Genomic DNA, 15,489 nt, shown 5'->3' on the forward strand with positions numbered 1-15,489 from the left:
AACGCAAGAGGAACAGCTCTGGTTTCAATTGAGAAACCACTTTGAGAATCTTTTGAATAATAATACATATTTGATTCCAGAATCTCTTAGCTTTTCCACAAGTCCACCATAAATGATAGAAAGTTCCTTCACCCTGTAAACATTTCCAACAAACATTTGATACCCCATTATACATTTTGGACAGCTTATTGGGAGTTAAATACAGTACATCATTTTATAAAAATTCTCTTTCAAATTATAATTCAAAGTAAATTTTATACCTTTGTTCCACATATTCTCCCATTGTACAATCATAATATTATACCCCAAATTCTATGTTTGCTATGGATGAAGGATTGGGTGACTCCGAAGGACAATAAATCATTGGAATTAGAAGGACATGATCTCTGATTTGGGTGGCACACCTACTTGTGGTATGATAAAGTTAAAGTTAATAAAGATTTTAAAAATCATTTTGTTAAGCATGCCATACTGAGGGTTTGGAATAAATATAAACCAGTATTGTCTCCTAATGTACCTATGTGATTGTCCCCTCAAGAAGCTTTTTTTAGAAGAGAGATGGCAGGCAAACCAAGCTGGTTGAGATATGATTTGTTGAATTTTGAAGAAGGGACACCTAAACTTAAAACAAGGGAACAACTAGAATTGGAAGGTCATATTTGTCACTGGTTTAATTTTGCACAATCGTCAGAACAGTTTAATTTGGATAAGAAGGTATACAATTTTGTTCATGAAAAAACACAATTTGAAATGGAACAAACGATGAGCATCTTATTAAGAAAATGTATAAAATGTTGTTACAACTGAATTTAGAAGATGAATATGTTAAAGATTGTATGATTAAATGGGCTAAGAATTTTGGGTAAAACTTGCCTTCTATTCTGATATCATCATCCTATGCATTTGCCTGACCAAGAGCAGCAAACTTGGCTGTCATAGCGGATTTGCAGAGAACAAGTTTCCCCTTTTGTTCTTCTCACTTTATCTGACTGAAGTGGCTTGTTTAATTTATGATGGGGAGAATATGATATTTAAAAAACAATAGTTAAATTTTCTTTGAATACTTTGTCTGCCTCTGTAGGTCTCTAGGCACCTAGAATACATTGTGATAGTGATTCTTTGCTGCTTATTTGTTTGTTTGTTTTCTTTTCCAGTTTATTCGAAACTCTCCAGTCATTATTTTGGTCAGTCTTTGGACTCATCAACCTGTATGTGACCAATGTTAAAGCTCGGCATGAATTCACTGAGTTTGTTGGGGCCACTATGTTTGGGACCTACAACGTCATCTCACTGGTGGTCCTGCTCAACATGTTGATAGCCATGATGAACAATTCCTACCAGCTTATTGCTGTTAGTGCTTAATATTTTTTTTATTCTGAAATAATTTTGACAATGACTTCTTGTATGCTAACAATTTTAGATTCTCTTTCTAAAAAAGCAAACATCAACTTATTGCAAATTCCAGAAAGTGTTCTACTGAGCTTCACAATTCATTTCACATATCCAACCCAATCCAATGCTTAAAGTCTAATATGTAAAGAAATTACTTTTCCAAACAAAAATATCCCTACTCACCAATAACTTTTTAAACATACCAAATTATGCTGAGCATTACAAGCTGCTTTTCCCTAGCCAGTCATCTCCTCAGCTCCAATAACCTGTCTCTACATTTGACTCATTTCTAAATCTTCCCAACCCTTGATTTCTTAATCTGCTTATTTTATTAATCTTCATGCTTTGTTCTTAATTGTATTGATAACTTGTCTGTTCTTTCACTCTTTTTTCTGCTAACTTCTCCATTATATCCTCACTTTTGTTATCCATTGGGCAAATCTATCAGCTTACTCTATTCTACATCTTTCTTTTTTACTTTTAATTAGGGCTACTGTAAATGGGCTGTAAAAAAAAAAGCTAATTGGCAGTAAAAGGACAGAATTTTCTACAGCAGTTTGGTGCCATCTAGTGATCCAGATTTTTTACAGCCCAGATATAGTAGCCTTCCATCATATTCATACATATGACTATATATATATATATATATATATACTGTATATAGTAGCCCTATTTTTTAATTATCTCTTCAGGTAGTCCTCACTTACTGATTGTCTCATTTAGTGACTGTTCAAAGTTAGAATGGTGTAAAAAAAACAGCTTTGTGACCAGTCCTCACATTTATGACTGTCACAGGGTCCCACAATCACCATTCAGGCGGTTTGCAATTGGTGTGCATTTACAACCATCGCAGTGTCCTGCGGTCACATGATCACCATCTTGTGCTTCACAACCGGCTTCCGTCAAGCAGAGTTAATGGAGAATGCAGAAGTAAAATTGCCAGTCATGGTCACATGATGTCTTACTTAACAACCACAGTGATTTGCTCAACAACCAAATGGGAAGGGTTGTAAGCCCGTCACGGTCATGTGATTTCCCACTTAGCAACCGCAGCGTTTCACGATAGAGTTGCTGGTCACAATTGTGGTCACTAAGTGAGGACTATCTGTATTTTCAATTCTCTTTAAGCTAAATAGATACCATGTCGGTTCTCCCTGAGTAAATTTGCTCCTCATTATCAAGAGATGGATTGGGTCTATTGCTTGGAAAGGATGTAATTTATTTTATTTAGTTTACGATATTTGTAAAAGCACGCTGGGCAGAAAAACATATACTATGTCATAATTATGTAATTAATAAAACAATTAACAATATTATAATCAGAAGGCCAACAACAAACACCCTATGAGCCAAAGATGCATGGAAACAAAATGATTTTAAGGGCCTTCCAGGAGGCAATGAAGGTTGGGCCCAGGGACATCTCCTACAGCAGTACATTCCACCACCACATGAGGGTCTGCCTTCTGATCCACCCTTACCTTTGGTCTTACCTTCCCCCAGCCACAGAGGTAGAAAGGCAGCTTGTTCTGAGAAGCAAAATTACCTTGTCACAAATCTTCCATGTGCTTCATTTATCTCATATCACTCATCGTCCACTCTTTTCTGGAAACTTACTTCAAGGATTCTGTTGCTCTCCTTTCTGTACATAGCTGTTCTCTCCAAGATGGTATTTGATAATGTGCCTTGCGGAAAGGCAGCTAGGTGAAAGGGAGGAGATTTTCATGCATATTATTTCTTTGGTAGCCAAAATGGGCTAATTGCAAAATAGAAAGTATCAGCACACTCAAAGAAGTCACAAGATTTTCAGACTTACAAAGAAGCTTAAGGGAAAAAACAGTCCAGTGAGAACCACATAGGTTCAGTGATCACATAATGTTGAATATCCTTGGAAATCAATGAAAATGTCAGAGAGGGAAAACAAAATAGATCATCACTGGTTTGGACCCCTGAATGGCTCTCCATTTGCACTTTTTGTTGCAAGTCCTACCTATTTTGTATATACCTGAAATATATTTTAAACATCCACTAAAACTTAAGAATAAGCTTTTTTTTAACTTGAGTAACTACAGGGCATTGTTTCCAGCAACAGACGCCATTTCATTTCATCTGTTCTTATTTAGAAAGGTATAGAACTGTTACAGGTGTTTTGAGAGAGAACAGTATTTCACTCTGCTCTGCATAGCTTTTGGACTCCAGAGTAACTTCCTGACTTCAGTTCAATCCTACGAAGAAAAGTAATAAATCCACTTCCCGCCTCGTAATAGATTCCACTGGTCTTATTATAACTTTTATTTGACTCTTCAGTTCTACACTTCATCCTGTCCTTCATGATTTTCATCGTAGAATTTGGCTGCAGAAGACTGAATCAAAATAGGAATTGAATGGCTCTGTCTTGTCTTTGTTTTAGTCACTGAACAGCTAGTGTACTGATTTCTTCCTTTTCTTCTGAAGTTTCTGAAGAAACTTATTCTCTAGCACCCTTTGAGACCAGCTCTGAGTTACGGATCTGTACTCATGGCCCTCTTTCCATTTCTTATCCATGTTTTTGAATCCATTTGTTTTTCATATCTTCACTAAGCATTTTTTGTAGTCACACTGGCTGTATTTGTTATCCTGCTTTTTTTGTTTCTCATTGTCATCATTTACAACTGTGCTTTTTAAGGGTTTTTTTTAAAGTACCCAACTCCAGCTCTTTTTCCTACTAGCATCTCCTGCCATGATTTTTATTTATCATATGCACCCCAAACCTTATTCCCCACCCTAATTAAAATAAGTTCTGAACTGTTTCATATCTGAGGAAGGCATGCTTCTGCAAAATTGCATTGCTCAATCTTTGGATCATCAGGCTGAGGAACATCATTTTCAGTGGAAAACTACTAAGGAGGAAAAGGTGTTTTACAGTGTTGAGTCATCTGGCCATAATCTTGCATTTGTTTTCTCAGCTATGAATATGTAAGCTTTTGGGTAAATATTTAGCTAGCAATATTTAGTTGGCATCTGTATGACCTTGGCTAATTTTGAAAAGCTAAGCTAAGCACATGAATGGGAATGTATTAGAGGAATGGATGAATGAACTAGAGGAAGGAATGACTATTTTTCATTCTACAACTCTGCTTTGGTAACTTTAAATTAGCAAGTACTGGCAGTGGAGGAGTATGCTCAGTGAGAATGGGCAAAACCAGATTTGTTTGCAGTTTGTTTAGCTAAATTTATATTTCATTTTTTCCCCTTTATGGGGCTCAAAAGGCACAGGCAGTAACTATCTTTGCTGTTAGAAGCCACTATCTAGCAGCAAAGTCAGTTAGCTCATCCCCCATCTCTGTGTTACCTCATCCTGCACTTCAGGGTAGGGGTGTGATTGATAGAGAGAGAGAGAGATCACAACTGGGAGGGAGTCTGTCATTGGGTCAATAGTTAGCAGAAAATATTGCATGAGTAGCGATCAAATGTAACTCAAGCCCAATCAGAGTAGTAGACAAATGTTCAAGATCTAAAGGGGCCACTAAAATACTGTATATTAAAGAAATTACATGTTCCAATATGACGTCTGCAGCCCTGAGCTTAGTAGGGAAATGAAGAAGGAAGGAAATGCTTTATTCTTCCCATGAAGCAAGATGAAGCAGCAACTCTAAAAGCACTAGTCTTCCAACCAGGGGAAAGCAGAACAGGGACAACGGAAGAATAAAGCGTAACTATCCCAACTCCTGTTACCTATGGTGCCCAATGGGATAAATAGTGCTTCTGCACATCCAATAGTTTGGGGATTGAGGAAGGGGCCGAATGGGGATGGCAACACTCATTTCTCTGGCTCCCTTCAGATTGGCTGCGGTAATTCTGATTTGAGGGAAAATAGCAAGGTTTATTTTCCAAGCTAATCTGAAGTAACTCCTATCTTGGTGAAAAATGTACATGCATACAAGTAGTCCTCGAGTTACGACAGCAACTGGGGCTGGGATTCCCATTGCTAAGTGACGTGATGGCAAGCCTGCACAACGTCACGTGACTGCATCACTCAGCGATAACCCTGGCAGTCCTTGTTGCTGCTGTAACCCCAAGACACAGGGGTCGTTAAGTGGGAAGCGGCGGCAGTCCCAGGTGAGGAGTGCAGGGGTGCCGCCGGGGGGTCGGGGAGGCCCTGGGAGGGCTGGCACAGGCCACACATGAGTTGGGGGAGGGCTTGGGAGGTCTGTTGCAGGCCATGTGTGAGTGTGGGAAGGCCAGAGGGAGGATGGCGCAGCAGGGCACAAGTGTGGGAAGGCCAGGGGATGGATGGCGCAGCTTCGAGGACCTCACAACTTCGGTCACTGAACGAGTGGTCGGTAAGCAAGGACTGCCTGTACTCATCATGCTATTGCCTTTTTGGGTAAGCATTATGCAAAGTGCAGAAAGGGAGTAAGAAATACTAAGACAAGGAAATTAAAGGCATGAGGTAAGAGAAAGAAAAGGAAATAAAGCTAAATCTATTTCCACCGTTCACTATATTTCTCCATACCTTTCTGTCGTTGCAAGCCGTCTTTGCTGTCATCCTTTCCGTTCTGCCATTTCACAGGCAGTATACCTCTCTTTAGCTCTGCGCATCCGTGGCTTTCTTGGTCTTCTCCTTTCCTCTGACCACATCCGCTCCACATATATTTGTTTTGTACTTCTACCTGTATTCATTCTCTCAAGCCACCTGGGCATTTAGTTCATATTGGATGCTCACTTCTTTGTTCAGATCCATTCAGCAACCATTCGTTCTATACCTCGCCTCTTACAGTAGTGTAGTTCCCTATTCAACTTATTTTCAACTTTCAGCTTATTCTTTGTTTCTCACTTCCTGTTATAAACAGCCATTTTTGCATTTATACTCCCTGAGTATCATATAACCTAATATTCACTGCCAAGTAGTCAAATTTTCATCCAACCATGTGGCATTAGCTGCATACACTGTAAACTGCCCAGAGCGACAAAATTTGAAATATAAAGTATAAAATAAATACAAATACAAATAAATACAAAATGATGTATACATTCACATCCACAATCTGCATATCTCTGATATCACCAATACGCACTTCTTATACACATTATATGCATTGATAAATACATTAAACAATCAAGAAGACATTACACATCCTTGTCTTATTCCCTGCTTAGTAAGCATTCCATTTATGCTACCCCTACAATTTTTCCACATTCTGAATTTATGATCTCCTTTTCATCATTTTTTCTTGAACAATAACATTTATAGCATTTGTTTCAATTTAACTCTTTGACATGTTACAATTATTCTTATACAAATCTTTAAAATATACTCCCTCCAGTTTTATCCTAAATTATTTTATTTTTATTACTGTTCACTCTGGTGGAGGCTCTTTGTTCATCCGCTTCCCTTTTCCAAAAAGTGAAAAAATAGAGAAAGAAAGAAAGAAAAGGAAGGGACAGAATTGGGATGGGATCGGAAAAAACAACAAATATATATTTATATATATAAGAGCTTCTCATACGTGTGTGTGTGTGTGTGACATTTTACACATTTTCAAAAAGGATGACCACACTTGTTTGTAATTGTCCATACAATTTTTATTTCCACCAAAATCACTCTGCATTTTAATTTTATCACAAATAGATATAGAGATATATATGATGATACAGATACAGATACAGATAGGATAGATAAACTAGAGACATGTAACAGAAGAAGTAGTAAAATAACAGAGGTCATCATCATATATACTGTGAAGCACAAGCTCAGTTATTACTTCATCAAAACCTGCTGTAATCTGCAAGCAAAACTTTGCCACATTTTAGGAGATAGAGATGGGTTCTTACCTGAGAGTAGATGTCTTTAGTTAAGTTAAAATAAGTCTTGAGTGCTCAGGAAAATTTATAAACAGCAGAGACAAGTGTCTGTGTAAAGTTCACAGTAAATGAGGACATGAACTGTTGTTTTTATGACACCAGCTCTGCATGGACATGATCTTTTTCTTGTATTTCCCTTGCATAACCAAAATAGGAAGAGCAATGAAATGGGCTAAGGTAAGAGGAGCCAGTTTGGTCTAGTGGTTAAGGCGCTGGGCTAGAAACCAGGAGCCTGAGAGTTCTAGTCCCACCTTAGGCATGAAAGCCGGCTGGGTGATCTTGGGCCAGTCGCTCTCTCTCAGCCCAACCCACCTCACAGGGTGGTTGTTGTGGGGAGAAGAAGAGGAAGTATAATTAGCTATGTTGGCCGCCTTGAGGTATTTATAAAAATAATAAAGGCGGGATTAAAGAAAAATAAATAAATGGCCTTTTGAACTTGGGAATTGTAATAACGTTTAGGCATTGGGTGTGTTTTAATTTTAGAAAAAGGCTATTTGCAAATATATATCTGGGAAGGGAGACCTTTTTCCTTTGGCCTTCCCTGTCCAGCACAGGCTTGGTTTTCTTGTACTCCAGCATCAGTATCACATCACTGGGGAATTCAGTTTCTTGGCAAGTGACTTTTTTCCAACTGGGGTTAAAAGTATCAATTTCTATTAAACAGGCTAATCCAATTTGGCATAAGGAGACCCTTATAAGCAAGCCAGGCCTCCCTGCCTGCTTTCAATCACAGAGCCACATTTGAAATGAAGCAAACAATTTGAAATATATTTTATAAGGATTTGAAGTGAATACGCTCCAGTGCAGCCATAAAATAACAGGATGTGTGCTTTGCCTAATGCAGCAGATATAAATTGTGTATCTCTGGCAAAATGAAATGATTTCATGGCTGAGGTGGATTTTTGAATATTTTGGGTTACATAGTCCAGAGAGGCTTTTGGTCTCCATATTGTCTGGAAAATCATGCATTAAAAAAGTTTTTACTTATTCAACTGCAAAGCTATCCAGTTGTCAAGTCTGGACCTTGGGACATTTGGAGAACATAAAGACCTTAGTCTTGCTGTAGTTAACTAACAACCCAGCATTGGGTCAGGATGTTAACTGAGTAATGTTGCTTAGGGTATTTTTTTCCAGCATGGGCTAGTATTAGGCTCAATCACATTATATTGTTTATGTGTTTAAATATTATGAGGTATGAGGTTATAGATACTTAAGTTATTGTTTTAAACTTTGTTGGTGTGTTTTTGTGTGTTGTTAGGCATCCAGGGTTGAGATAGGTGGCCATGTTAAATAAATAAATAAATAAATAAATAAATAAACAAACAAACAAACAAACAAACAAACAAAATCCATTCATTCATCCATTCATTCATTCATTCATTCATTCATCCATCCATTCATTCCCCAAAGTTGTTTCTTTACAATATAAGACAAGGGAGTGCAAGCCTCTTTTCGTATCTACTAATGCATCATCAGCAAAGAGTAGCACTGACACATGTCTGTTTGCCTGCCTTGGGGTGGGATGAGTTGCTTAGGTACAGAACCAGTGAGTTTATCTAACAGTTGAAAGTAGAGGGCGCAAAATAAAGCCCCAACACCTCTCCTCAGGGGAATTTCTTTTGTGAGATGACCTGAAACACGAGTCTTCATGAAATCTAAAGAGCAGAAGTAATAGCCTTCTGCTAATAGAGGCATTTATAAAGCTTATGCTACAGAGTGTCTCTTGAAATTGAATCAAATGATGATTTGAAATGGATGAATACAGCTTATAATGAAGAATAGGTTTTGCTTGTATATTCCTTGGCTACATGTTATAGCCTAGTCCAAAGAGAAAGGTCCTGACTAAAGCATGCCTGTTCCTCCTGAAATCTATGATCTGTTTCAAATAAAGCCAATAATTTCTCTTCTAGAAGTTTGGAGTATATAGCTAGTTCTCACTGATGGTAATTGGGACGGGGAAGTCCGTCACTAAGCAATGCAGTCATAAGGCATGATGTCACATGACTGCACCAACCTACGACAGCAGTTTCAGCAGTCCCAGTTGCCATTGTTAGGCGAATCCCCGTCATCACAGTGTCCCGGAGTCACATGATCACCATTTGTGACTTCCTGCCAGCTTCCCCATTGAGTTTGCTTGCCAGAAGCTGGCAATGAAGGTCACAAATGGTGATCACCTGACTGCAGGACACTGCAACATTGTAATTGTGAGCTGGTTGCCAAGCACCCAAATTGCAATCACGGATATGCTGCAACAGCCGCAACTATGAGGACCTGTTGTAAGTACCCCTCATTCAGTGCCATTGTAATGTTAAACAAGGCCTACCTGTATTTTACTGTTAGCAAGCTAATAGGATGGTACTTTGCTGAATCTTGAAAAGTAGAATAATTATAGCCAAGCCCTAGTCTTTGAGAATTAAAGGTGGGTGATGAATAACTATAAAGAGAGAAGCCAGGACAGGGGCTCACGACTCCCTATTTATTTTTATGATTTCTTCAGTCTGGTCCAGGAGCTCTGGCAGGTTTTAAGTAATTAATAGTCTTTATTTCCAAGCATGTAACCAGTGGTCACTGTGGGAGCATGTTGGCGTTAATTTCTAAAAGAGAGTCAAATACCCTGTCTGCATAGGGAGTAAAAGTAATTGTTCCAGTTTTCTAAAAAGAAGGGAGGAATTCTTCAGTTGCAAGGCTGCAATTAAGCAACCCCATACATTTCTAATATGATCCCTTTATTAGTTTAAATCAAAAATCAATTGCTTGTATTGTTTTCTGATTCTTAGTAGCATTTCGGTAGAGAGTGAGGAAGGATCTGTATGTCTTATATTATATTATATTATATTATATTATATTATATTATATTATATTATATTATATTATATTATATTATATTATATTATATTATATTATATTATATTATATTATATTATATTAATATTATATTATATTATTGTATGTCCTATATTAAATCTCTCTTTGCCCTCTAACAATTCTTATCAAACCAGACTTGGGAGTTACAGGGCTTCCTTTTGAGACAATATGGTTTATAGTAGGTATCAGTGATTGAAACCGACTAATGAGAAGACTGTAATTTAACAAATTGTAATTGTTAGTATCTGAATCACCATTTACAAATCCAGAGTAAATCTGATTGGTGTGATTTGATGCGAGTGCCTTAGCTACCATGCCTCCCTGTTGTATTTCGTACAAGCTGGCCAAAGGTCCTCTTTCAATGCTATATCCAGATTGTATCCAGTATTTTTAAATATAATATGCTTAGGAAGTGACTGCTTTCAGGGAGATTTTCAATGGTAAATTTTTGCAAGTGCTCTACCGAATTTTGAGCAATAGCAATGTCATCAATCAAGAAAGGACTTTCATCACCCCAGTGTGAGAATTAACAGGGTAATTGTCAATAGTAGCTCCAATCTGGATAAAGTTTGCATCATAAGCAGCCCTTTAAAATCTCCTACATTTGAACTGCTGCAGAAGGAGAGAAGAAGTTTCCAAATCTGGAGGGTAATAGCATCTCATTATTTGAACTAATTGTTGCATTAAAATTGCCAGCCACTATTAGGAAAGGTTTTGCCGTTTTTTAAAATAAGACCCTAGTTTATCCCATGTAGTTTGTACCACATGTGTTTTTGTTTCTCACAATGGTCTAGGACCATTACAAAGTTAATCTGATCAGATCTACAGTGGACTGTCCCACGTTTCAAACCCTTGTATCCTTCACTAATTCTCTCAATATTTCATCATAAACAATCAAATCAACCATGCTTTAACCCTGTACATCATTTGCCATATGTACATATGAATATACTTATGCTTAAACCACAGACAGACTTGTGAAACCCTTTGAGGCTAGCAAACTCAGGAAACAAGAGCCACTTGTTTCTGGAAAGATCTTTTTTGCTAGTAACAGAGTCTTGAAAGCCTGCCAAAGCCATTCTCCCCTGTAGCACAATTCAGGCAATTCTCATTCTTCCTCTCCCCCCTAAGCTGAGGTGCCTGTTTTGCAAAGGTTCGGTTTCCTCCTCCACTTTCCCAAGGTCTGTTAGACATTCCACAGTCTTTCTCTAAGTGGATACTCACCAGTTACCATTCTCATTCATTCTTGGGACTCCAAATGCCCCAATCACTATTTTAATACTCTATTGACTAACTTCTGGCACTTAATAGAATAACATTTTTCTCCAGGATCACATTCATGCAGAAAATTATACTATTTTTTCCACAACTTATCTCTGGTTCTTTCATTATGACCATTCACTTGAGAATAATATGCAAATGTAACTCCTAGCGTCATGATATAGATTGGGGTTTTTCAAACGGTGTTCTATGGAACTCAAGGCTTCTGCAAGAACTTGATGGGATTCCATGAGTGACTGGGGGCAGGGGGAGGAGTTCATCAAATGCAGCCAATTCTCTATCCTAGAGCTTTGCTTCTTGATCAAGGATTCTGGATTTTTTTTTTAAACTAACAGGTTCCAAGGCCTGAAAACCTTTGACAACCTCTGATCTAGATGATACCAATTCATACTTTCTAACCTACACTTTCTGTTCTTGGCCTGCACATATTCATCCATTCCACTAGATCAAACCACCTTGACTTGGGTTTATTCATCGTTCTCATATCTTACTTTCCCAGACTCACAAAGTAGATGTTTTTCTATTTTTATTTAATATCTCAATTCATACTCGGAAGGAGTAAACTAAGTTATAAACCTTAGTTATATCCAATATCACATACAGCATTCCCTACTAATATGTAGCAATTTTGTCCATTATGCCACAAGCACAACTGAAGTCCAGTTCTATCCCAAGGAATATTCACAGTATCCTATACAAACCAGGATCCATCTTACAAGCCAGCATACTGTTGCCCACATCCCACCAAGTAGAAGATACAATCATTGTACAATCAGGATGTGGAAAAATAGAAAAATATTATCATGAAAACTGTATTGTGAAAATACATTTTAGTTACTGTTAAGCTAAATATTTCCTTTGCCTTTATTATTAATAATAATAAGTATATATTAATATAATATATTATTATATATTATATATTATATATTATCGGGGTCCAGGAAGCAGGCCTTCTCTGCAACAGCTCCCACCCTTTGGAATATCCTTCCCCTGGAAGTGAGGCTGGCCCCCTCTCCTGGACTTTAGAAAACAATTACAGACCTGGTTTTGCCATCATGCCTGGGGCGGGAGGGAGAATAGTCACCTTTGGAGATGAATAGTTTCCTAGGTTGGCCCTGTTCAACTTGCAGGTTACGGAGACCTTTTAGCCATCAGGTTCCTATTTATATTTTATCACATATTGTATTTATTCTATTGGTTTATAGGGTTTTTATTAATGTTTTATTGTAAACCGCCCAGAGTCCCCCATCGGGGGAGATGGGCGGTAATATAAATTTAATAAATAAATATATAGTATAATATATAATATATTACATTATTATTACTTATTATTACACTTTAAAACATGGCAAGTTGCTTATAAGAAAAGGTGACGGGCATTATAAAAATTAATATAGATGAAAGTTAACTGAATAAACCAAACAGAAAACACCAGAAGAATTGAAATCCAAGGGGAGAGCACAACAGTAGATATAAATATTTCTGATAAAGTATATCAATTTTAAAAAAACCTAGAAAAATTGTAATTTGACAAACCTATCTAATATGAAATAAAAATGTATTTTCATGTGTTTTATATATTCAGGATCATGCAGATATTGAATGGAAATTTGCTCGTACAAAGCTATGGATGAGCTACTTTGAAGAAGGAGGGACTTTACCCACGCCTTTCAATGTCATACCAAGTCCAAAGTCTCTCTGGTATCTAATAAGATGGTTGTGGAGACAGCTATGCAGAAAAAACATTAAAAAAAAACCTGAAAGCTTTGGAACCATTGGGGTAAGCAAAATTAGCCATGTCCTTCCTCATCCTTGTGAGGATGGATGCCAGTGCCATCTTACCTACAGAGGCTAGAAAAGTGTAAATTTCTGGTTTTTGACAATGCCCAAAGAACCTCTTGAGCCAACTGTACCACCATTTTCACTCTCTCTCTTCCTGACTGTTTGAAGTAGTCACCCTTCCCTATTTTGGTGAAGGAATATTGTAAACAAAATAGAAAAAGTGTTTATTTTGAGCTCAAAACTAAACAGCTCCATTCAAAATATCCCTTTGGCTGTGTTACTGTGTTCTATCTGAACACAATTCCAAATATTTAGAAGATTCCCATAGAAAATAATGAGAAATTACAATAAGAGCCTTGCAGGGGCAAGTAAGCAACTGCCCTGGGCCCACACATGGAGGGGGCACTATCCAAAATATAATTTAGAGTTTGAGATGTTCAGAGTGTTCCTTTTTATTCAGGCTAGTGAAGCTAATTAAATTAAAATATAACTCAAGGGTCAAGAATTATCCGGCATTTGGGGTTTCCTCCCAGACTCTATTTTCTGAGCCACTGATCCAATTGTTTGACTTGTAGGTTTAATCAGGATATGGCTCACTGTCATTGTCCAACCAGGCCAAGCTAGGTGAAGGCAATGTGGCAGCTGAAACATAGGTGGAGGGTAGAAAGTTGTTTCAATGGCAACATTGAGAAATACTTGTACTGGATCAGCTAAAGTTCTTGATAAGTAATACTCCCTTTTCCCCTTTTTAAATCTCATGACCTTGAAGCTCAAAGGCTATTAAATAAAGAGAAAACTCGCCAAAGCCTTCGCCCTCATACTATGGAGTAGTAGTGCAATTCAGTATACCTTAGAAGCAAAAATTGTGGCTCTTTGTAGGTGCATCAGTTAAGCTGACCATGTTTGGAAGCAGAATCAACTTTTCCCACAGCTGAGCAATGAAAATCATGTCCCTTTCCCCATCCAAAAGTATATTACCCAACTATTCCAATAATTTAGCGACAAAAAACTGCTGGCTTTTTCAGCACACCTCATTCATACTTTAGCCATGAGATTGCACAAGAGCCAGGCTAGGGACTCTGAGAACAAGTACGGTAGAGCAATTAATTGCCTCATGTCAGAGAATAGCACACACTGTTCTTATTTCAGGATTTACCAATTTATCTTTTGACTACTTTGGCAAAAATGGCAAAATCTTCTGACTTTTTAAAAAGAAGTGGGTAAAAAAGCCTAGACTAGGTATGAAAGAACAGTTCAAGGGGAACTGGGATGACCAAATTTAAAAGCTTCTTATGATGGGTGGTCTGCTGGATCCTTTGGACTATCACTACCACCTGCTGTGGGATTGGCTTCAGAAGGGGAAATTCTTTCTCTTTACAAGCTCAGCCCCTACACTGCCAATTAAGTAGGCTGCCTCAGTGAAGTGTACCACTACCAGCTCTGTGTGTACTAGGGAAATAAAGCTTCCCCCTGCAGTGGGTCTTGGCCTCAGCTTTGCCCATCGTAACCTGTCGTGCTGCAGGAGTGAAGGCCGTATACAAAGCTGAGGACCTGTGCTCACTGCCTGAACCCATTGGTTAGCCCTCAACTACTTTAGGGCTGGCCAAGAGCAAACCTCTGTTAATATGTTTGTATGCAAGCAGCACAGTAGTCCTATCAGTGATAACACATTATATTGGAAGAAGTTCATTAGAAGGATTAAATAAGCAAGCAGCAAGCAGGACTTACTGTGGTGGAGTCTCATTTTAAATCTTGAAGGACCTGAATTGGAAAGTAGGGCAGAGCTGGAATTCCCACCTCTCTTTTCTCCCTCTAACCATTAAACCCCACCATACTTATTTAAAACTAAGAGTAAACTCCAAAACACAAAAAAGCACACTGGAGTTAAAACAGAATGTGGTGGAGGAGGAGGCATTACCTCAAGGCAGGCAACCAACTCCCCAGCTCCAACAAAGATAGTGGGCCTATTGAAACACAGATCCGTTGCAATGGCCTTGATCTCTCTCAGAAACAGCAATCAGATCCAGCATGGATCTTCAATGAGCTGCTGGAAGTCCTGCTGATTTTCTCAGCACTCCACCCAAAAGGTCACATTACCCAACAAATCACCTAGAACAGCACAGAGCACTCAAAACAGTATTACTTACAACTATTCCAGACCTGTGTATTTTGAACAGAGACACTCAAAACAGCCATTTCAAGATCAAATTGATTTAATCGTAATCTGTTCTGCAATCTGAAGTGTTGTTAGTGTTCATGCAAAATCCTAAACTGGTCCTGGGTGTTTTTAGATTTGCAGACATGGAAGACAAAATAATGCAGTGTATT

General features: G+C 38.0%; 1 protein-coding gene across 6 annotated transcripts in view; it reads left to right on the forward strand.

Moving 5' to 3' along the window:
- Window positions 1-15,489, forward strand: part of TRPC4 (transient receptor potential cation channel subfamily C member 4) — a 113,397-nt gene that overhangs the window by 91,177 nt on the left and 6,731 nt on the right. For all 6 annotated transcript variants that reach the window (XM_063294538.1, XM_063294537.1, XM_063294542.1 and 3 more), the window contains 2 exons: window positions 1,155-1,350; window positions 12,965-13,159. In XM_063294538.1, coding sequence (XP_063150608.1) covers window positions 1,155-1,350; window positions 12,965-13,159 — 391 coding nt within the window. The remainder of the gene's footprint in view (window positions 1-1,154; window positions 1,351-12,964; window positions 13,160-15,489) is intronic.

This window comes from Candoia aspera, chromosome 2 (assembly GCF_035149785.1).
Source record: "Candoia aspera isolate rCanAsp1 chromosome 2, rCanAsp1.hap2, whole genome shotgun sequence".
Lineage (NCBI taxonomy): Eukaryota > Metazoa > Chordata > Lepidosauria > Squamata > Boidae > Candoia > Candoia aspera.